Source organism: Triticum aestivum, chromosome 1A, assembly GCF_018294505.1.
Source record: "Triticum aestivum cultivar Chinese Spring chromosome 1A, IWGSC CS RefSeq v2.1, whole genome shotgun sequence".
Classification (NCBI taxonomy): Eukaryota; Viridiplantae; Streptophyta; class Magnoliopsida; order Poales; family Poaceae; genus Triticum; species Triticum aestivum.
Window position 1 is genome coordinate 178,389,954 of NC_057794.1, and position 23,159 is coordinate 178,413,112.

At 43.9% G+C, this 23,159-nt stretch overlaps 1 protein-coding gene across 2 annotated transcripts; it reads left to right on the top strand.

Moving 5' to 3' along the window:
• Positions 1-6,794: 6,794 nt before the first annotated feature.
• On the top strand, positions 6,795-19,097 carry LOC543175 (serine/threonine-protein kinase EDR1). Of its 2 annotated transcripts, none has more exons than XR_006418828.1 (13): positions 6,795-7,246; positions 8,112-8,528; positions 9,524-9,627; positions 14,255-15,450; positions 15,697-15,737; positions 15,937-16,005; positions 16,124-16,224; positions 17,105-17,183; positions 17,264-17,362; positions 17,455-17,523; positions 17,625-17,674; positions 18,568-18,752; positions 18,850-19,097. XR_006418828.1 is itself a non-coding variant. In XM_044464964.1 (13 exons), the coding sequence occupies exons 1-13, from the start codon at positions 6,899-6,901 to the stop codon at positions 18,977-18,979; spliced, it is 2,880 nt and encodes a 959-aa protein (XP_044320899.1). In that variant the 5' UTR covers positions 6,796-6,898; the 3' UTR covers positions 18,980-19,097. The 2 variants fall into 2 exon arrangements, 1 of the variants encoding a protein (XP_044320899.1); XM_044464964.1 differs by having other exon boundaries at positions 6,796-7,246; positions 18,576-18,752.
• The last annotated feature ends 4,062 nt before the right edge of the window (positions 19,098-23,159 follow it).

Sequence of the window (23,159 nt, forward strand, 5' to 3'; positions counted from 1 at the left end):
CTGCAACTTGCAATTAGGCAGCTTACTAGAGCCAAATGGCAGCCGTTGCTGGACTAGACAAAGAAATTCGTTCCAGGCTAGCAGAGGGGTCTATTCCAGAGGCCTGGTCGTTTAGTCTTTTTTTTTGCAAGTAGGCCGGGTCATCCAGTCCTAGTCAAGTCTGTCATTGTAGCTAAACCAATCCACCACTTCATGGTCATGGATGCATCGATTTGGGTTTTGAATAGTTGGAGCGATGGATGAGATCTTTTTTTGGGCAGGCAAGGAGAACGCTAATGGAGGTTAATGCCTCATCACATGGAATAGCATTTGTAGACCCACATGCTTTGGAGGTCTTGAGGCGAAGAAATTGTAACTACAGGCTCTACCGCCGCGAGTGAGATGGGAGTGGCTCTGCAGAACTGACCCAACAAGGCCATGGCAAGAACCCAATACTAAAGATAAGGATGCGAGGCAAGTGTTTGATAGTCTGGTCAGTATCTTAGTTGGTGACGAAACCAATGTATGTTTTGGAGAGACATATGGATTCATGGGTTCGCAAGTGCTGACATAGCTTCGATGATCTTGAGCTGTGTGGACACACACATAAGAAACAGGCACACAACCAGCCAAGCATTGGAAAGCAACATATGGACCCAGGATATCGTGGGCGACCCATCCTTCATGACACATCTGTGACTAATGCAGCTAAACCATGCCATACACACAGTTCACAGGGATCCGATGACCACTGATGTATTCTCCTGGTTGTGTGACACTTCTGGCATTTACATTGCTAGATCTACATACCAAAGTTTATGCGTGGGATTGATGATATCAGCCTTTGCAACGTGCATTTGGAGAAGCTGGGTGCCACTTAAGTGCAAAAGAATTGCATGGCTAGCTGCTCAACATCATTTGTGGACTTCTGATCGGCGATCTAGACATGGATTTCAAGATCATCCCTACTCTTGTTGCACATGCTTACAAGATGAGGATAATGATGACCATATCATTGTGCAATGTGTTTATGCCAGGACGCCCTACACCTGGATGTACAGTGTCCGAATCAGCATGAGAACCTTCTTGGCTAGTGGCTGCAAGCTAGGCGAAGCTTTAACAAAGCAGACAAGCGAGGCTTCAACACTCTCACCATTGCAGTTGCTTGGGCCTCATGGAAACAACGCAATGCACGAGCATTAACAAAACAGATCAATCAAGATGAGACATGAATTAAAAGAATATTATCCTAGGAGAGTTAGCGGATTGGGAATGTGCAAGTGTTGGAGTAGGATGTTTACAATGTTTTGTGAGAGAGTAGGCATATTGTATTAGTGTTGGAGGCGTGTGCGTGACTTGTAAGGATATTCACATCTTCTATATCTTCTATAAGTCTGTTCTAAATTAACCTTAATCTTCTATAAAAATATTTTTTTGAACATCAGTACAGACACAAGCGCTCATACATACGCGCATACACTCATCTCTATGAACACACACACACACACCCTACCCTACCCCTATGAGCACCTCCGAGAGACTGAGCCGACATGTCATCTTGAAATTTACAAAGTCGCCGTAGATGCCTTGTCGTCAATGGGAACGTCTCCTCCCACTGAAAGCACATCGGCAAAAATCCTGAAATAAATCCAGAAATAATGTGAGCACCAGGACTTAAACCTTGGTGGGCTGGCGATACCACAGTCCCTCTAACCATCCAACCAAAGGACCAAAGGTTGGCTAGCGTATTCAAGAAAAAAAGGAGCACTTTGTATGCACCGGCTGCAGCCGTGTTACTCATAGTTTAGCAAATACTCGTGAACCAACCTGTGGTTGGGTTGTTAGGTGGACAGTAGTATTCTCAGCCCACCAGGGTTTAAGTCCTGGTGCTAGCATTTATTTTGGATTTATTTCAGGATTTTCTTGATACGCTTTCAGTGGGAGAAGACATCCAGTCGACTACGAGGCGCCTAGGGTGACTTCGTAAAATCTCAAGATCATATGCTGGCTCAGTCTCTCTGAGGTGCTCATAGGGATAGGGTGTGCGTGTGTGCATTCATATGTGTGAGTATATGCACACTTATATGAGCGCTTGCGTATGTACTGTGTTCAAAAAAGTTTGGCAAATACTCGTCCGTATATTAGTATAATCACTACTCCTATAGATATGCTTCATTAATCCCACCCGTAGCCAATTTACTTGCTCTCGTAAAGAAACCCCTGGCGGTTGGAACCCTAGCCGCTGCCAGGAGAGGCCATCTTTCAGCGCCGTTCTCCAGCGGCTCCCCTCCACCGGCGACCTCGGTCGTCTATGGTAGGGGGGTCGCCGGACCCACGCGCGTGAATCGTTTTTACTCCCTTATTATAGTCTAGGTTTTTAGGCTGTTCATCGTCTTGGCTTCGGCGATGACGATGATGACACTGAATAAAGATTCTTCGGATCCTTCCCTGACGAGGCCATCAGTCCTATGGTTGGGGATGGATTTGGAAACTAGCCCATTCAAGTAAGGATGGCGTGGGGGTGGCGGCATCCTCGTGGTGGACCTGTGTCCTCGGGCTCTGCCGTTGCGACGACGTTTGCTCCAGCGTTGACGCGGAGCTTGAGAGGTAGTCCAGGAGTGGATGCAGATTGTAGTCGGCATCGACGACATCTGGAAGACGGAACGTGTGCTCGGTTCGTGGTTCGTGGATGGCGGGTACGGTTTTCTCCTTCGGCGTCTTAGTCGTGGTAGGGTGCCAGATCTAGAGTTCGATGGCGTGTCCGGGGTGTTGCCCCGGTCTGATTCGTTCAACGACAATGACTTCACTTTTGGTGAGCCACCTTGGAGGTCCGCAAAGCTGCATATCAGCGATGGAACTGCGTCGAGCTCCGATGAGGAGGTGATCCGTTATTCTTTTCTTCGGTGACTGTTGTGGTGGTGTCGGAGGCAGATGACGGGCGTTGGTGTTAAGCTTAAAAATATTCTGCTATCTTTTTAGTTTTGTCATGTCGACCATATGTGACTTGTACTTTATTCTTTATGATACAAATGGGACACGTATTACCATGAAAAAGAAATCCCACCCGTAGCCGCCACTGCTCAGCACACATCAATCGACACCACTTTCATTAAAGAGAGAATTTCTTATTTGGCCCTTTCTTAAAATTTGCTTCTCTTTTTGGCCTTAAAATTTTTTTTTTCCTTTTTTGACACACAAATTTTATTTTGTTTCCTATATGACACTTTCATTAATTTTGGCACATAACAATGTTAAGTATAACATAAAAAGATCATTCTACCCCTGATATATTATGTAATCAAAATTATTTACAAGTCAAAAGCAGCCGTGATGTGATATGTTTTGTCTTTTGACTACATGATTAATGAAACCAAATCTACTACTCCACGTATTTCAGTACCACGTAACAGATTTGAGCTCACCAGATTCCTGCCACACAAAAAAAGGATTTGAGGCCATGGGTGTTGCAGGTCCGACGTCCGTGCATCCATGGGTGCTGCAGGTCCGACGTCCGTGCGTCCATGGGCCTATCCAGCTTTGTTTTTTGGATTATAGGCCCATGTAGCTGTACGTGCAAGGCGCACACACATGCAGTTGTGCATGCATTTTCTAAAAAAAAGCAGTTGTACGTGTAAGGTTGTATGCTCTCATCCTCACGCTGCCGTCGCTATTTGCCTCGTATGGACGTACCGCTACCGCCTTACGTTTAGCGCTTGGGTGGGCTCAGCAGAGAATGTGTGATGGGTTTTTTTTTGCCAGTGAGCTAAAGCAGGGGTAAAAGCGACCTTTCATGTTGCACTTCACGATGTTAGTCGCCAAAACTCACAGAAGTGTCATGAAGGGAACAAAATAAATTTTGTGTGTTAAAAAGGAAGAAAATATTTTTCAGGGCCAAAAAAGAAACCAAATTTAAGAAAGGACCAAATAAAGGAATGAAGAAGAATGCATCCTGGACCAGATGGGCTGAATGTAGCCTTCTACCTCTCAGCGTGGAAGTGGATAGGAGAAGACATAACCAAATTAGTTCAAGATTTCTACGCAAGGGGTAAGCTTCATCCTCAGCTTAATAAAACCTGTATCACTTTAATTCCAAAGAAAGAAAATGCTAAAATTCCTCAAGATTTCAGGCCCATTAGTCTTTGTAATGTAGTTTATAAAATTATCACCAAAACTTTGGCCAATAGACTCAAAGATCTTCTACCTGATTATATTCATGAGTCTCAGCAAGCTTTCATACAAGGCAGGAGGGTTACTAATAATATTGTTATTGCTCAAGAAATCACTCACTCCTTTCTGCTTAAATCCTGGAAGCACAAAGCCTTTATGCTTAAAATAGATTTGGCCAAAGTTTTTGACAGAATTGAATGGTGCTTTATCAAAAGGGCGTTGTTCCAAAAAGGGCTGCATTGTCATTTCATAGATTTAATCATGGAATGTATCTCCTCTGCCACCTTTTCTGTTAACATTAATGGGCAACCGTTTGGCAGTTTTAAGGGATCCCGAGGCATTCAACAAGGCTGTCCCCTGTCACCGTATCTTTTTATTCTTGCAGTCAATGAATTGTCGCTTTCAATGCATGAGGCTTTAAATGCCAATCATTTCAGCAATATCCAATTAGGCCCAGGTTGCCCCCCTATCCACTCTCTCATGTTTGCGGACGACCTGATTGTCTGTGGCAGAGCAGATAATAATGATGCCAATACGATTGCTTTTATTATTAATCAGTTTTGTGCTGTTTCTGGTCAAACTCCTAATTGGAATAAATCTACCATACTTTTTAGTAAAAATACTGATGATAATTTGAGGAACCAAATTAAGAATATCTTTCCTGCTCCTAATATGGATTGTAATACTACTCATCTTGGCCATCCTCTTATTTTACCTGGTAAAAATAGACCTGCAGCTTATAATTTTATTATTGATAAGTTTAGAGCTAAACTTAATTGCTATAAGGCTAACAGGTTGTCTCATGCAGGAAGACTCACTCTTATTAAATCTGTTTTTGCTTCCCTTCCTGTGTATTACATGTCTAATATCTTTTTAAGTAAATCCACCATTAATAAACTCACTTCCATAAATAGAAAGTTCTGGTGGACAGGTATTGATAAGGATAATGCTTCCAAACCTATCTGCTTTAGGGCTTGGGATGATATTTGCAAACCTATGCATCAAGGTGGTCTAGGCATTAGAGATCTTTATATGATGAATAAGTCTATGGTTGCTATGATGGCTTGGAGAGTTATTAAGAGTCCTAATTCTCTTGTTACGAAAGTTCTCAAAGCCAAATATTTTCATAACTCTTCTATTTGGAAAGTGAATGGCAATGTTCCTAAATCTGCTTTCTGGTCCTCTATTCTCAAAGTTCTTCCTTTCATTAGCAAGGCTAGTCATACTCAAATTGCTAATGGTAATACTTGTATTTGGACTAGTCCTTGGTGCAATGATTGGAACAATATTTATGATCACCTTAAACCTAATCTAGGTATCCCTTGTCCTAAAGTTGTTAGTGATCTTTGGAAACCAAATTGTAAGAGTTGGGATGAGGATAAAATTAATATCTTTTTCGATGATAATTTCAAGAGAAATATTTTACAAACTCCTATCATTAATGCTAATATGGACGATACTTTATGTTGGATTCATACCCCTAATGCGGAGTGTACCACTAAAAGTGCTTATAAAGCTTTGATGCAGGAGGCCCAACCCAGGTTACAATCTCAAAGTCACCCTATTTCAGATTCTGAAATTTCTATTCTCAATCAGGTTTGGAAAAGCAAAAACCTGGCTCCAAGAGTCAAAACCTTTGCATGGAGAATTCTAAGAAGAGCTTTAGCTTCAGGGCTTAGGGGATCCAGGTATTCTACTCACATTAAAAAGGAATGTTGCAGGTGCGGCGAGACGGAGACAGACTTGCATCTTTTCTTTACTTGCAATTTCACTAGAGCTATTTGGTTCCTATTTGGTCTTAAGTCCGATGAGTTCAATCATAACTTATATCCTTCTGATGTGAGTCAAAGGATTTTATCTTCTCATCATGCTGACTTAGATCTGGATACCAGTTTCACGTTGCTTTGGAATATTTGGAAAGCGAGGAATGATCTTTTTTTTAATAAGAAAAAATGGAGTATTATGCAGGTTATATATGCTACAAACGCTATGCTAAATGCGGAGCTAATGGAGGAGAAGGCGGCGGCTCACATCAAACCTGCAAACAATAATATTTCTCCTTTTCACGTTCAAAATATACAGTTCCAAAATGCAGGTCTTTTGGCATACAGTGATGCTGCGTACAATTCGGAAATTGCAAAAGAAGAAGCTGGTCTTGGAGTTTTTCTTAGAAATGTTAGTAACAACCATACTGTATTTGTTCAAGCTGCTGCAAAAAATGTTTGCTCTGTTTTGCAGGCTGAAGCTATTGGATTATCACTGTCGGCTGAGGTGGTTAAAGCTCTAGGATGGAATATTGCTATTTTCTTATCTGATTGCAGGAATCTTGTCCAGGTGGCTAAAGCAAAAAACCTTTTAGAGAGTCCAGGAGATTGGAGGATACGACCTATGCTTGCTGAATTTCTTAATCACACTTCTTTTCTTTCATCATGTGAAGTCAGGTCTATACCTAGGAATGGGAATGTCATTGCTCATTTCCTAGCTAAGAAAGCTTTTATGCAAAGAGCTGTCTCTAGTTCTTCAATCTTATGCAGCAAATCTGGATGTAAAGCTCAACAAGCTTTAAACTCTATCTCCTTTCCTTTTGGAAAGTTGATCTCTGTACACTGTTTGGGTTGCAAATAAATAAAATCAAGGGCACTCTTTGAGGGCCAAAAAAAAAAAGAACATCCGCGATCACATCGCCAAACTGAAATAACCAAGAGAGGAAATATTTTCGAAACCCAAACCCTAGGTGCTCGTGGGGAGCGCCATGAAGATCCCGTTTGTGACCAAGTGGTCGCACCGATCCAGCGAGCCCGCGGGGCCGTCGAATTCGGCTGCAGCGCAGCAGCAGCAGCAGCAGCAGGCGCCGTCTCCTCCTCCTCCCGTGGCGTCGACAGAGGCGGCAGGGGATGAGTTCATTCTGCAGGAGGAAGAGTACCAGATGCAACTGGCGTTGGCGCTATCAGCGTCGGCGTCGGGCGCCGAGGGCGCTGGGGATCCCGACGGGGAGCAGATCAGAAAGGCGAAGCTGATGAGCCTCGGGAAGGGCCACCCGGTCACCAACAGCGATCGTGGCGGGGGAGACACCCCGGAGTCGCTCTCCCGCCGTTACAGGGCGAGTATCCAAATCCTGTTAATTCCTTCAGTAGAGTTGCTGGTGACTACAATCATTTTTGTATTAGAATATATTATCTCCTGGAGGCATTAACACCAAACAAGGCCAATTTATCCCTTTCTAGGGAACCAAGGCTTAACAGTATGTGAGATAAGCATTTAGAAGGTAGGGTTCAGCTAATTGGAGATCTTATTGCAGTTGTAACACTTCCATCGATAAATTCCATCATGTCAAGCAGAAAATTGAAAATTGAGTAAATATGAATTCTGGTTTGAAAAATGAACATAGAAATAAAGGTTGCAGCATTGCTTGGTTGACCACACACATTCATTTGAGCAGACACTTGTAGTTGCATGATGATTACATGAATGAACGTATGTGGAGAGACAAACACAACATGCTCACAGTGACATAAACATGCACATGAGACAAAACAGCAGGCACGACAATGTGTCCATGCTTCCTTGAGAAAATTGCTTGTGTTGTTTTGTGTCCTTCAACCACGCAATGTTTATGTGTTGAACTCTCTCCCTTGCCATGCTTTTGACTTATAAACTGGACCTGGACTCATTTGTTACTGAACTTTTAGAAAATCCTTTGGTCTTCATTCGTTTCTATCATCCATTTTGAGCATAATATGCCAAAGTGATACTATCATATAGAAATGGCTCACCTTGTCGGGGAAGTTTTGCAAACCACTAGGCAATATTTTGTGCTATCTTACAGGCAGGATCTTCATTGCCAACTACCTGTTCATAGTTACAGGACACTTGATGAGCGGGTGTTGTTCACCTCTGATTTCTGTATATTTTGGTGCTAGCTTTGTTGATCTGTCCATTCTAACTATAATTTCTATTTTGTTTAGGACTATAACTTTCTTGATTACAATGAGAAAGTAATTGATGGATTCTACGACGTATTTGGCCTCTCTGCGGGATCATCTGGGCAGGGCAAAATACCTTCACTGGCAGAGCTTCAGATGAGCATTGGGGATCTTGGATATGAAGTAATTGTGGTTGACTATAAATTTGATAATGCTCTGCAGGAGATGAAGGAAGTAGCAGAATGCTGCCTGTTGGGCTGTCCTGACATTACAGTATTGGTGCGACGAATAGCTGAAGTTGTTGCAGATCACATGGGTGGTCCAGTGATCGATGCAAATGAAATGATCACTAGGTGGTTGAGCAAAAGCATTGAGCAGAGGACATCACACCAGACAAGCCTTCTGCATATTGGCAGTATAGAGATAGGCTTGTCTCGCCATCGTGCCTTACTTTTCAAGGTCATCTCTCTCTCTCTCTCTCTCTCTGAGTGAAAATGTTCCTTCTCCCAAAGTTACGGAAGACGTGTGGAGTGGCCATGACCAATTCTTCACTTGCTTCCTGGCTACTAACAGATGAGAATTTAACAAAAATGCTTATGTTTTATCTTTTATGTAATAAACAAATTAAACCAGAAATTTAGCACTGTGTTTATATCCATAAGCAATTTAGTAAGGATATTGGTCATTATGCTGCAAATTGTCGTATCTATGAACAGTTTATTTCCGCCACCTTCTGTGATGTTATTCCTTTGAGGCATCTTATGGATTAGACTGTGTTACTGTCCCATGAATGATTACAGTGTCTACCTTTATTTAGAGTGAAGTGCACCATAGGCACCTAAACTTGCAAGAGTATCACTTGGATCTTGAAAATTTACATACATTTATGTCCCTAAACAAGTGGTCACAAAGGTCCTACTCCTATTTGCTTGGATGGAGATAAGATTCTTAAGCTTCATGCACTAGCCAACGCAACCAAAAGTCCGACTAATGGAAAGGGCTAGGCAATCCACATATACACTTCAACAAAGATAATGCCTGGGCTTAATCTTTTTTGGTATTACTTAGCAAGCATATGCTGATATTTTAGCTTCGTCAGTTTGCCATTGCCATGCCATAAGTTATGACACACTTACAGTTTTAGGGATCTAGATATGCAACCTGCAAGCTCGTAAGTGATACATTAGTGCTTGCACAGTGACGAATGGTGCATTTTATCTTTTATTTTCTTTGGTAAATAAGTTTGGAACCATATTGTTGGTTTTAAGCAGAATTATGAAGTGACTTTGTTCACTTAGATTTTTGTAAATGATTTGAACATTAGATAACCAAACCTGGTGAAGTAATGTAGGAATTTGTTTGCATATGTGTGAACTCTCTTCCACATGGCTTGACAACTAGCGCATGATCATGGAGCATATTTGCTCATGTCTTACATTTATGTGTTATTGCAGATTCTTGCTGATATTGTTGGTATCCCTTGTAAGCTGGTTAAAGGGAGTCATTACACTGGTGTTGAAGATGACGCTATTAACATAATAAAGATGGATGACAAAAGGTATTTACATATTTAATCATCAATTATTAGCAGTTTTATCATTTGTGCCACCAGTTGTGTGCCACTACTCAGTTTTGCCACTAGAAGTTTCAGCTGCTAAAAAATGATCATTCTGTTAGATGCGTGCCAACAAATGCCATCCTGAACTGTTACAGTCCGGCCCAAGGCTGTTGACCATGAAAATTAGCGAAAACTACTTGCCAGCCGCGCCGTCTCTCTATCTTACTATGTCGTGTGGGTCCTACTATCAGCCAACAGACAAAGAAATTAGTTGGAAAGTAATAGAAGAAAAAAATAGACGACGCATGTCGAACCTAAGAGACCTCAGGTGTGCCTCATACAGAGGAACAAACCACTCAAACTGAAGCCAAGTTTTGTTTAGTCTAGGTAAGGCAATTTCAGGTGACAATAATCATGCTATGCATGAGAATAGGCATCGGAACTCACTACAACATTGTAGGGAGAAAGCATAGGATGTGTTGAAATGTTCGAGGTTTTGCTTGCCTGTTGAACAAGTAGCCTGGTACATGGTCAGTCCTTGCTCGTAGCTCACGTCATCTTCGGATCCTATTCGAGAAAAATCATAAACACTGAATCAATGTTTTTGGCTACTCATTTGCTTTAGAAGCGGTGTTTTTTTGGTTACCCTAGCCACATATGCGGTGGTTCTGAGCAATTTACTCTTGTGGTTTGAAGCTCGGGGTCGATTGTACTTGTTTTTCCCGAAAAAGAGGATAAACTCCGGCCTCTGCATCAGAACGATGCATGCAGCTATATATTGTTAACAGTGCAAAATCCAGCGGCCGAACACCATCGACCCGGAAATAAAGCGGAAAACAAACCCTGAGGCCGTATACCTTGCGACAGTAACTCCCCCAGATAGCCACTAACCCTATGATACAAGACACAACATAAACGAAAAATACACAACTGCTAGGCTACGCCTTCAAGAAGGAATCGCCGCACGTGCGCCAATGATGGTTGAGTCCACCACAAGGTTGAACTCCGGATTCTCATCCCCAAAGCCAAGCTTCAATCCACCACCTTCAGCAAGGACACGACACATGAGCGCGACGACATAGCCCGATTAGAGATCTTGTGTTAACACCGGAGTGCATAAACTCGTCGTTGAAGTTGTTTGTACCATCCGTCCATATCCGTCTACCGACGCCTCGATAGCGGATACCTTCAAAGGAGACAACGGAAGACAAAGACGTCCCATACCGCCCGCCTCCTGCTATTGTCGCACCACCTTCGATCCAACAACAATTGGCTAAACATGACACCTCCGCCAAAGCCATCGTGCATCACCTGCCGGAAGCAGGCATGGCTTGACGTCTTCGTATAAGATGTCGTGCGTAGCATCCGCCGGTAGCGCATCCACCGGTGGCTTCACCTGCCGACGACAGACATCGCCCGACAACTCCGAAAGAGGCACATGTGTCATCTACCGAGCCGCATCGAACCCGATCTATTGATGGAAGGGACGTCGAATACCACCACCAGCCTCAGAAGGCCGTTACTACCTCGAGATCCTGTCTCTGAGTCGCCCACACGACCCCGGAGTCCGCCGCCGTTGATGAAGAGGGGCCGCCACCCCGATTCCGGGCACTACATGGAGCACCCACCGTCGCGCCAGCCGTGTCGTCACCCATACAATGACAACCGCTGTCGCGATCCCGCATCAAGCGCCGTCGATGCCGGAGGAAGCTCCGGCCGCCACACGGGTCCTGCGACGAGCCCGGACTCGGGATCCCAAGATCCGCCACAAGGACCCACCACCTGGCTATCATCCTCGATAGAGGGGACGCCGCCACCACCATGGCCGGATCCGGGCCAGCCGTCGCCGTTGCCACGCCAAGACCGGATCCGGGCTGGACGCTGCCAGCCCCACCTCCATCCTCTAGCCACGCCAAGCGGAACGCCACGCCATGCCCAGCCGATCTCCACCCGCCCCGCTAAACGCCGCCGCCGGGTGCCGCCGTGCCGCCGTGCCTTGGATCAACATGACACCATCATCGAAGCCGTTGTTCCGCGCCGCGTGACATCGAGCGAGGAGAAGGGAAATCCCCGCCGCCGCCTACGCCGACCAGATCGGCGGCGCGCACCGGCGGCGGCGAGGGAGGGAGCTGGAGGAGGACTAGCCCCGGCGGCGGCTAGGGTTCGCCCCCTCGGTCGCTCGCGGGAGCGACTCAAGGCGGTACGCGAGGGGCTTGAGGGGGTACTTGTGGAGGTCCAGGTCTTCGAGTGAGGCAGCGACGATGGCAGGGTTTCAGATCTGGGAAGAATGTGGTGATCCAACGATGTGATTGGTGAAGCGGGCAGTGGCAGTCGGGCCCATGTCGTACGTCGTGGCAGCGGAGGTGTTGCTCGCTGGAAGAGGGCGGCAGGGGCGCGAAACTACTGTTGCAGACGAAGGTGAAGGGGGGGTCTGGCTTGTCGAGTTGTGGAGGTGGTGGTGCATGGGGCAGTGGGAGATGACGAGGCTCAGTCAAGGAGGGCCGGTGCTGCTCGAGGTGGAGGATCCATGGCCGGTGTCGGTTGGAGGACGCATAAGGAGGGTCGGCACCGGTGGCTGGACGGCCAAGCTCGGGCATGGCGCTTGGCCTGTCGAGAAAGGAGAGAGGAGCGAGGCAGGGCACGGTGGCCAGTGGCGGATGGGGAGCCGAGTGGCGGAGGCGAGCGCGGTGCAACCTGCTTGGGTAAGCAGAGAAAAACGAGAAAAGGAGCGAGAGGGAATGGAGGTGGAGGCGTCGGGGAAGTGCGGGATGGGCCGGCCTAATGTGCGTCTGTGAGCTAAACTGTGCCTAGGTGTTGGACAACTAAGAAGCGCCCAAATGGGCCGGCTGTGAACATTGACAAGAATTTTTTCCCCCATTTCTTTTCAGAAATAAATAGGATAGGACTGGAATGGTCAAGATCAGTGCCAAGTAGACACACAAGGATCAGGGGGAGAATGTTAGCAGTAATCATTGTGTTATTTTTTAATGCTCCTTCCGTACCAAAATATAAGACCGTCTTATATTTTGGTACGGAAGGAGCATTACTTAGCTAGGGAGTAGTAGTAGGTCAGCTGGAGCATCCTTAGTAAGTAGGGCAGTGTATGCATCTAGACAGCTACTACATCCATCCGGGTTTATAGAGCCCTTGAGCCACCAAACAGCGTCCGGATTTACTAGGCCGCATGTGAGTAATTCACGGGAGTTGTTAACTAAGCCTAATTAATGGACGCTCTCGTTTCTCTCTTCCAGCCAATGCATGCAGCAACCACATGAGAGAGGACTGGGCATGCATGTGGCCCTCAGACAGAAACCTGGGGGATGCAAGCGGCCGCCCCGATTTTCTAGCGATTAATGCGATGCTCTCTTTCCATGAGTGCTCCACGCTGGTTGGTTGTTGCCACGACCGATACTTTGCCTTGGTCCTGCTGCTTTGGCTCTCAGGACCTATAAACCAGGATGGAGGTAGTAGTAGTCAATTTGGCCTTTGCATGTAATAGCAGCTGCTAGAGCTGCATGGTTGGTTTAGCATTAGGAACCGGCTTCCCCATGTACTATATATAGACCTGAGCGCAGCAGTACAAGCCACAGCTTCAGAAATCAAATTATCCTGTGTTCAGCCCCAGCTCCCCAGCTCCCCTCTACTTCTATACTTCAGCCTATTTCTAACACAAAACATGTTGGGGTAGGCTAGAGGTGAAACCCATAAGATCCCGCAACCAACTCATGGCTCTGGCACATGGATAGCTAGCTTCGACGCACCCCTGTCCATAGCTAGCTCTTTGGTGATGCTCCAATCCTTCAGGTCTCTCTTAACGGACTCCTCCCATGTCAAATTCGGTCTACCCCGCCCTCTCTTGACATTCTCCGCACGCTTTAGCTGTCCGCTATGCACTGGAGCTTCTGGAGGCCTGCGCTGAATATGCCCAAACCATCTCAGACGATGTTGGACAAGCTTCTCTTCAATTGGTGCTACCCCAACTCTATCTCGTATATCATCATTCCATACTCGATCCTTCATTTCTAACACAATGCACAATATACACAAAACATAGACATTCTCATTTGTTTTGGAATATTCTGTACTTTAACTTCATATTTTTTTTCCAACATAACATCTTCCTAAATGCCTTTTCAGATGTAGTACTTAGCCGCTATTCTTTTATATTTAACTTGAGTTTTGTAGTATATATCACAGAGCCATCGAATATTCTTTAGCTACAACTTGATTTTCAACGATATGAATGATAGGAATCAAATCTACACTTCATACTTAATGCAAATGTGACTCTGAATATGGACGTTACCCTATTATAATAAGTTATATCAATATTTGCTTATCGTAACTCGCGAGGCACGTGTAACTTACTACTCCCTCCGTCTGGAAATACTTGTCATCAAAATGGATAAAAGGAGATGTATCTAGATGTATTTTAGTTCTAGATACATTCCTTTTTGTCCATTTTGATGACATGTATTTTCGGACGGAGGGAGTAGTTATTAATAGTTCATAGGACTAGATTCTGAGTGTCAAAATAACGCATGAATAACCATCCACCCCTATTGTAAACATTAAGCTTTAGTTTAATTGTCAGTTGCTTCTGCTGATTTGTTGTCTGTATTTGCAGGGAGTTTTTGGTGGATGTTATGGCTGCTCCAGGGACTCTCATTCCAGCAGATGTCTTTAATTCAAAGGGTACTCCATTCAACTTCAGTCAAACATTGGGTCAGAATCAGGTGGTGGAGTCAGCAAGTAACATCGAAGATGACCCAGTTGCATTACAGTCAGAGCATAAACGTAACCAAGGGCATATGTTTGCCAATAATAATCGGATCTCAGTCAATCTATCAAGCTATGAGAATACAATGACCGCTGGAAGTAGTGCTAGTGAACCTGGGACATTGGACCCTAGGATGCAATTAGGTAAAACATCAACTTTGCCTAGTGCTCCTTCCAAGCAGAAGAAGAATCTGCAATTGATTACAGACTCTCATGAAACTGAAGAGTCCCGAAAACTATTTGTGGAGTTAGATCCTTTCAATGCTATTGAATCTGGGAAAAGCTCATTGGCATTCAAGGGATTAAATAATAGAAACAATGAATTCCAAAGGCGTAGAGAGAATGTAGTCCCACCATCTGTAAGATCTCAACAGCCATTGGTGATGAAAAACTGGTCTGCTTGCAATGACATTTCCAACAACAAGCAATACAATGTTGCTGATGGGTCAGTTCCTCGGAGAAATGCCACTGACAATGCATCGTCATCTCAGTTGGCGTTGTCAACTGCAAAGCATTACAATTCCAATGTTAGAGAGCTAAACGATAGAGTGTATGCAGCACCTGCTCGTAATTATGACAACAAGATAGTTGGTACCTCGGCTATGGCCAAAGCATTGACTGGAGAGTGCCCTGACAGATCACAGGTGCCACCTGGTCTTTATTATGACAAGATGCTTGGTACCTCTTCTATGAATGCAGCTTCTACATCCGGAATCGGGAAAGTTGCAGAAAAGGACCCTCATAATGATCCGGGAAAAGGTCCCATCTATTCTAGATTTGATGGTGAACTTTCTAAAAATGCTCAAGGATTTACTCCCGAAAGGGATGAGCACAAGGAAAATTGTGGCAGTCATGACCACAAAATGTTATATCCTGATCCAAGAAAGTCCCCTCTTGACAGATTCATGGACAGGCCAAGGCAGAGCATAGAATGTGTTTTTCCATCCCAAGTTGGATCAAATAAGGCTGACATGGTGTTGGATGAAGTGTCTGAATGTGAAATCCTTTGGGAAGATCTTGTAATCGATGAAAGAATTGGCATAGGTACATAAATCCATTTTGACCTATCGTCTAGTTATATTTTCACTTATTGAGTTGAATGTAGGTTGCAGGGTCACTTGCCATACAAATTGACAAGGAGTTTGCACTGAGCACAAAAACATACTCTAAATTTCTTGTACTGTAAAATCATAAGCATGTATAATCCTTTTGTCTGTTGCGTGATATGAACCATTTTGTTCCTATGTTGTATCATATGGCGACTAAAGGAGCATTTCTTGCAACTTTTAGGTTCATATGGAGAAGTCTACCATGCTGATTGGAATGGAACTGTAAGTAGTTTGTCTTGTTTAACTTTATTGGAAGATACCGTTGAGCTTAGTGCTCCAAAGCTCATTTACAAGCATTATCAACTGATTACATAACTGAAAAGTAACATACAGATAACCTTTCAAAGCATGGTCTGTTCTGCTATTTCTTCTGATGGGTCTGCTTATCATGATGGTAAATTTGACGTTTTTTAATATACAGGAAGTAGCTGTAAAGAAGTTCTTGGATCAAGAGTTCTATGGTGATGCTTTAGAGGAATTTCGTTGTGAAGTAGGTGAAAGATGATGCTTTTTATAACCAATACTTTCCTGAAAATTGAACTTCTACCGTCATTTGATTTCACTTTTGTTGAAACCTTTGCTAATCCAGATATCTTTCCATTTAATAGGTGAGGATTATGCGTCGGCTCCGTCATCCAAATATTGTTCTCTTTATGGGTGCAGTAACACGGCCTCCACACTTATCTATTGTATCAGAATATCTTCCAAGGTATTGAAAGTTTGTGTTTTTACATATGAGCTAGGACATAACATGTGTAGTCATTTAGCTTGGTCAAGATAACGGGGCACCAGTTATAGTGGGTACTGATGCAACAATGCAAATACTACATGCATGTTTAAAATTTTGAATGAGAGAATGCTGAATATGATGCATGTAATGAATGAGATAACATTATGGCACCCAGCTTTACATTAATGTATGTACGTACTCTGGCCGTTGATTAAGGTTGGAGATGTTTAATGCACAGCTGATAAATTGAGAATGTTATGAGAGAAGAGTACCCTCCCATAATTTCTTTGGAACAGAGACAGAGAGGGAATACATTGTGTGCTAGTGTGTGCCTGTGTGGTGATGAATAAATAAAGGGAGAGAAGACAAATAGTTGCATGGTGTGAAAAATATCACTGTACATGCATAGTTGCACACCCGAAATGGAGTAACTACTTTACGATTTTACATCATTCCTTGGGCTATGTAAATGTACTGAAAATTTCCACAAAATAATGTTCAGTTATGCACTATGTCACTTTCATAATATGTGAAGCTTTTAATTAATGTGCATATTTAAGCAATATTTTTCATGTCGAAGTACACGGAAGGACCCTTAAGTAGTATCTCGAGCACGTAAAAAATGTGTAATAAAGTAGGGGGCATTGTAGGTTTGATAGGGGCATTTTGATTTTTTTTTTTTGGTATTTTGGGATAGATCTTGTGAATAAGACTTGGAAGTACCAAGTATTGTGAAGCAGACAGTTTATAAGTCGAACCTATTATTACCATTCCATTCAACACTTCTGTTTTGGCCGGTGATGAATCAAACAGTTCCCATTTCAACATTGACATTCATCTAACTGTTATTTTCTTTCAGGGGAAGCTTATATAAGATCATTCATCGCCCTAATTGCCAAATCGACGAGAAGCGTAGGATTAAAATGGCCCTTGATGTGGTAATGGTGAAACTTGGATGTTATAGTTTCATGTTTATTTCCATGTGTATGTCCATATTATGATTATGCTCTCTCTGTAGGCCAGAGGCATGAATTGTCTTCATACCAGTGTACCAACAATTGTTCACCGGGATCTAAAATCACCAAACTTGCTGGTTGACGATAATTGGACTGTGAAGGTATCTACCTGCTTCAGGACCAAAGCATGAACTCTTATTCCTTTAGTTTCTAGATAGTTGTTACTGTTAGCTAACAAAGTACATCTACACAGGTCTGTGATTTCGGACTTTCACGTCTGAAGCACAGTACATTTTTGTCATCAAAATCCACTGCCGGGACTGTAAGTAATTAATAGTCATTGTGGAATGACTTTTGTATATTAGTTCTTACAGAAACTTAAATTGATCCTCTGTTAAAATTTGTCGTTTCCCCTTATACCAGCCTGAGTGGATGGCACCAGAGGTTTTGCGGAATGAGCAATCCAATGAGAAGTAAGTGATCTTTGAGGTCTTTGTCAAATACTTATATTTGCGAGCTTTTAATATTTTCACAAATTTCGTATGCATTGCTTGAGTTTAGCCTAGATAAAATCTCAGTTTGACCTAAATAAGCTTAAGGCTAAATGCTGTATGTGCTAAGTATGCCTTTGTTGGTCAACTGCTGGTCATGTTCATACCTGTGATTTGTCATGCAAGTACATTGCTATCTTTCTGAAACATGCTATTTGTAGCTCCTACGATATTCCAAATTCCACAAACTCCGCTTGTCTAAGTCTCTCTTCTCCATTCATTATAGTACAAGTTGTGATAGAGAGATGGATGGTTATTATGCACTCCCTCTGTTCCTAAATATAAGTCTTTTTAGAGATTCCAATACGGACTACATACGGAGTAAAATGAGTGTATTTTTAGGAACGGAGGGAGTAGGTAACTAGGTACTGTGGATTATGAGGTGTATTGCTAAGTTTGGTGAGGTATTTTGTGATCTAAGTTTAGTTGCATGTACCATGTAGCATTTTTAGATTTATTTACATCACTTGTATCCTGTCATGGCGCCAGGCTGTTGTCTAGAAGCTGATAACTTGTCATGTGAGATCACCTGTTCCCCAGTTCTCTCTTCGTGGTCTAGACCGTTTGAGGGGCTCATGCCTTCGAATGATCTGATCTTCATAAAACATTGTAACCCCCCCCCCCCCCCCCCCCCCCAAAGAGCACATAACTATGTGTGGCCGATCAAATGTGAAGGACCTGTATGAATAAGAACTGTTATTATATGTGTTAGAACTCGGATATGTGTGAAAATTCAGCTTAATATCTACACTGGCCCATTATTTCTCTTTGCGCACTGCAAACATCACATTTACAACTACACTCATTCTTGAAAGTTTTCCAGGTGTGATATTTACAGCTTTGGTGTTATCCTGTGGGAGCTAGCAACACTAAGAAAGCCATGGCATGGGATGAACCAAATGCAAGTTGTGGGCGCAGTTGGCTTCCAGGACCGACGGCTTGACATTCCAAAAGAAGTAGATCCTATAGTTGCATCAATTATACGTGATTGCTGGCAGAAGTAAGTTTTCTCAGTATAAGCTAAGTTCTTCTCTTTAAAGAAAAATCTTTACATGCAAACTTACACGTGTTTTTCTACCATCATTTTCATTTGCCAGGGATCCAAACTTGCGTCCTTCTTTCATCCAATTAACTAGCTACCTGAAGACATTGCAAAGGCTTGTAATCCCTTCACATCAGGAGACAGCGAGCAACCATGTACCCTATGAAATATCTTTATATCGGTGAACCGCACATCTCTACCCCGGGGTTGTCACCCACCAAGTGTGAATAAGCAGTAATTATGATTTTGTCACCATATTCGGGTCCAGTAGTCTGCAAATGCATGGCTTGATTGAGAGCCCCAGTCCCAGTCTAGATAGCACCTATGTTTTTAAAGCGTCCCTAAGGCGACGCCTAGGCGACCGAAGCGCTCCCCCTCCGCTTTGGAAAATCGACCGCTTTGGGCGCCTAGGCGTCCAAAGCGCCCGCCTAGGCGTCGCCTAGGCGCCAAAGCGCCCCCCCTCCCTAAGGCGGTAAGGCGTCGCCTTAAAAACATAGGATAGCATTCACCCCGCTGTTGCAAGCAAAAGCTCTGCTGCGGGGTATGTACAGTACATATAGGCGGATAAGATGAAACGGCAAGAGGAGAAAATTATACCGTTCTACATTTAGGTGGAACTGTGGATTGTGGAGTGACAGGGAGAGGGAAATGTGTAACTGTGGGACGAGTTAGTTGCATCACAAATAAGCTGGCAATCTGGAGCAGTGTGCATTGCGTGGTTGATTACTTTCTGCCATACTGAAATAAAGGTCACTTCAGTTTGTGTTTTGGTTGGAAAGATACCAAGTAGTAGTAGTTGAAAATAAAAATACTCAATTTGATTCGTTGAGGCTGTGCATTTAGTTAAAATTTGTTTCAAGCAGCTGTTAAAATTTGTTTCAAGCAGCTGTTTATGTTTGATAATTCCTGAAATTCACATGTTTTGCATATTTTTCAATGCTATTCAAGGGTAATTGCATCGCAAGAATTTAGATAGTTTTAGTGTACAACATTTTCCCACAGTTCTGAACAGTAATATTTTAAGGTATTACGTAACAGTACCTATTATGCAACGAGATGATGATCACTAATGTGCACAAGTCTTGATAGGATAGGTACGCAAAATGGTCTATGGTGGTTATCAATGCAATGAAAAGGAAGTACACAAAGGTGTTGTCGAGTTTACCGTCCTTGCTTACGGTTGAGGGTGTCAAAATGATGTAGTGGTCGTTGTCGATGGCGAGTCCGTGGCGAAGATGAGTGGTGATGGTGTCGATGTCAAACCGTCCCTAAGTTGCCGAAACGCGTTAGGAAACAAGAACTGCAACTCAAATTCTCAAAACAAAGCGTGTCAAAATTGTCAAGAGTTGGTAGCGGGTAAGCGGTGGTGGTATGCGGAAGTGATGGTGGTATGCCCGGTCAAAAATTTGCGAGAGTTAGGTGGGAAACAGAGCGATGGATGGGGCTGTTGCTGCCAGGGGCGGATGTGCAGGCTAGCGGGCCGGATGTCCTGATCCTGGCTCCGTGGACGAACTCGGTGGATCTCGTGGAAAGAGAAAATTTCGGGGCAAAAATCGAGAGATTGCATGGATGGATTTGGGAGAAAATTTAGGGGAAGCTAGATCTACGAGTAACACATCAAATCCACCAATCAAATCCAACAAAACTTCATCACACCAACAAATCACAAAAATTTTGGGAGGGCTATTTTTGTGGGGATTTTCAAAATTGGGGCAAAAATCAACAAAACAAGGCTAGAAAACAAGGGTAGGGGCTCCAAATTCATGATCAACCAAGGCTCATGATACCAAGATGATCATGACCAAGCTGGCTCTGATACCAAGATGATGCAGGGTGGAAACCCTAGGGCCGATCTTTCATGATTGGAGCGGATCCTACAAAAAACACAAGGGGAAACGCGGGGGAAACGAGAGGAAACACTCAAACCAATGAGGAACGATCACACATGTGCTAGATCCATGAACATAAAGAGTGATACAAGATCCAAACGCAACAAAGGACGATACAAGAGGCGGTAGTTCTTCTTCGTGAGGAGGTCTTGAGGGGTCTTTCAGTTAGGGGTCTTGAATCCACTTGGGGGATCTTCTCCATAGAGGTCGTGAACTCCGATGGAGAATGTATCAAGTGGATGAGCAAAGCTCTGTCTCTCAAATGAGCTAATCCTTTGCTAACCCTAGAAAAGTGGAGGAGGGGTAGTATATATAGTCTAGGGGGGCGAAGGGGTACACTTTGCGCAGACAGGGGAGGCCGGATGTCCGGGCATCGGGCCGGATGTCTAGGCCTTCGCGAGGAGCCGGATGTCCGGGCTGGCGGGGTCCGGTCTTGGTGCTCTCTGGATAGGCGTGGTCCGGATTTCCAGGCCAGGGGCCGGATGTCCGGCGGCTCACGAAGAGCCGGATGTCGAGGCCTTTTACCGGATGTCCGGGCTGACGGGGTCCGGCTTCAGTGGTGTTTTGTGATGGGCGTCGGATTTCGGGCGGGGGCCGGATGTCTGGGCTAGAGTCGGGCCGGATGTCCGGGCCCTGTAGCTCGACGGCTGGGCGGCTGCTGGTGACACTTCCAAGGGACGGATGTCCGGGTCCTGGGAACTTCTCCGGTTCCTTCCGTCGTTCCTCCTCATCCTTGTACTTTGGGACTTGTTCGTCTTCACGCGCATCTTCGAGAGGGCCTTCTTGATACCTGATCATGCACAACATCCCGGACTTAGGTAGTAGGCATGTCTCAAGTGGATCATATGGTATATCACTAAGGAGAGATGTCACCTCGGTCTTGAGATCTCTAGCTCGTGCTCGTGTCATTGGTCCTCTTGGCACTTGATGAGACGATGGTAGGTCCATGGGGATGACCATAGGATGCTCCACATCACTAGAATTAGGAATCATCTCACTAATGAAGAGAATAAACTGCCACTGTCTGTCTCCCAAGGGATATAAAACCGTATGATTCAAATGTACCTGCAATAAGTTCAGTAAATGTGATTAGGTTTATGGAACCCTAACCCTAGGGTGGGTAACTGTTGCAAATCAGCAAATGATTGAATATAGAAAATGTGAGACAGTGGAGTGGTTGCGGGGTCCGCACTATAGTATTGTGGATAGAAAGTAAACACACAAATACGAGTAGGACATTGGATGCGTTTGGTTGCAAGGGTGGCCACGGGTGGGTTGGGATTGTCTAAAAAATAAATGTGTTTGGTTACAAATCACTTGAATGGTTCGAGTCAAAAAAAGAGAATATGCTTCGAAGATGCTGAACCGTTTCACCCAACCAAATTGGTCGAATAAAATGGCCACCCTTTGCATGCATGACCATGTGAGCATGATTTGTGGTCCCATCCTAAATAATTAGCTCATCTCTTATATTGAGCCAAACACATGAATTGCATGGTTCAATCCAAAAAAAATAAACGGTCCCAACCCATTCATACCACACCTTCAACCAAACGCATCCTAAGAATACTAAGCATCATGAAGGCCTTTATTTTGAAAAATTCAAAATTCAAAGAGTTTATTTTTAGAAAATGCTGAAAAGAAGTACACATGTATGCAAGGATGTAATGTGTGTGTGAAACAATTCAGGATGAAATACCTTAAATTGCGAGCTGCAAAAAAAAGTCATGGACTTTGAGGATCAACAATACACATGCTAAAAGGCCTGAGATGTCTTTCTTTTTGTTCTCATTTTAGCGTATCTCATTCAGGATGAAAATTTGTACACATGTACATTATGCATCTAGGTATGTGTATTTATTTTCATAATTTTTTGATAGATGCGAGGGTGTCCCGATCTTTCGATGAGATGATAACTATCGATTTGATGGAGACGACTTTGACGATCCGACTACAAACGTGCACGACATTGCGCCTTAGCAATCGCTAAACCAATCTCCTGAGGTTACTGACGATGCGGGAAGCATGATCAGCCTAACCACGAAGGTCTGTTCCTGCACGCAATCAAAGAACAAGCAAGAATATGGTAATGCAATCTGAATATTGCGAATATATATGAAGTAGTGACAATGGTGGGGATCCGTAAGCGGTCTTGGTCTGGTCGTTGGACACAAATGAAGTACCGAAGTTGCAATGGCTAACTTTTAACTAAACAAATCCCAAGGAAAAAGCTACTAGATGGATCTACTTATATAGGAGCAAGGGGTGGCGGCCAAGGAGGTGGAAGGATGTCCCAAGGCAGCCTAAAACTAACCCTAGGTCGTACAAGGCTCATGGGCCCAAGTGGAGGTGATGCAACACCTTTGGACTTGTTATTTGACTCGGATTCTGCTGCAATGTCAGATTGTTTCGTCGATATCTCAATGCTCCGGATGAATTTGAAGGTGAATCCAATTGGATTGGAAACAACACGAAA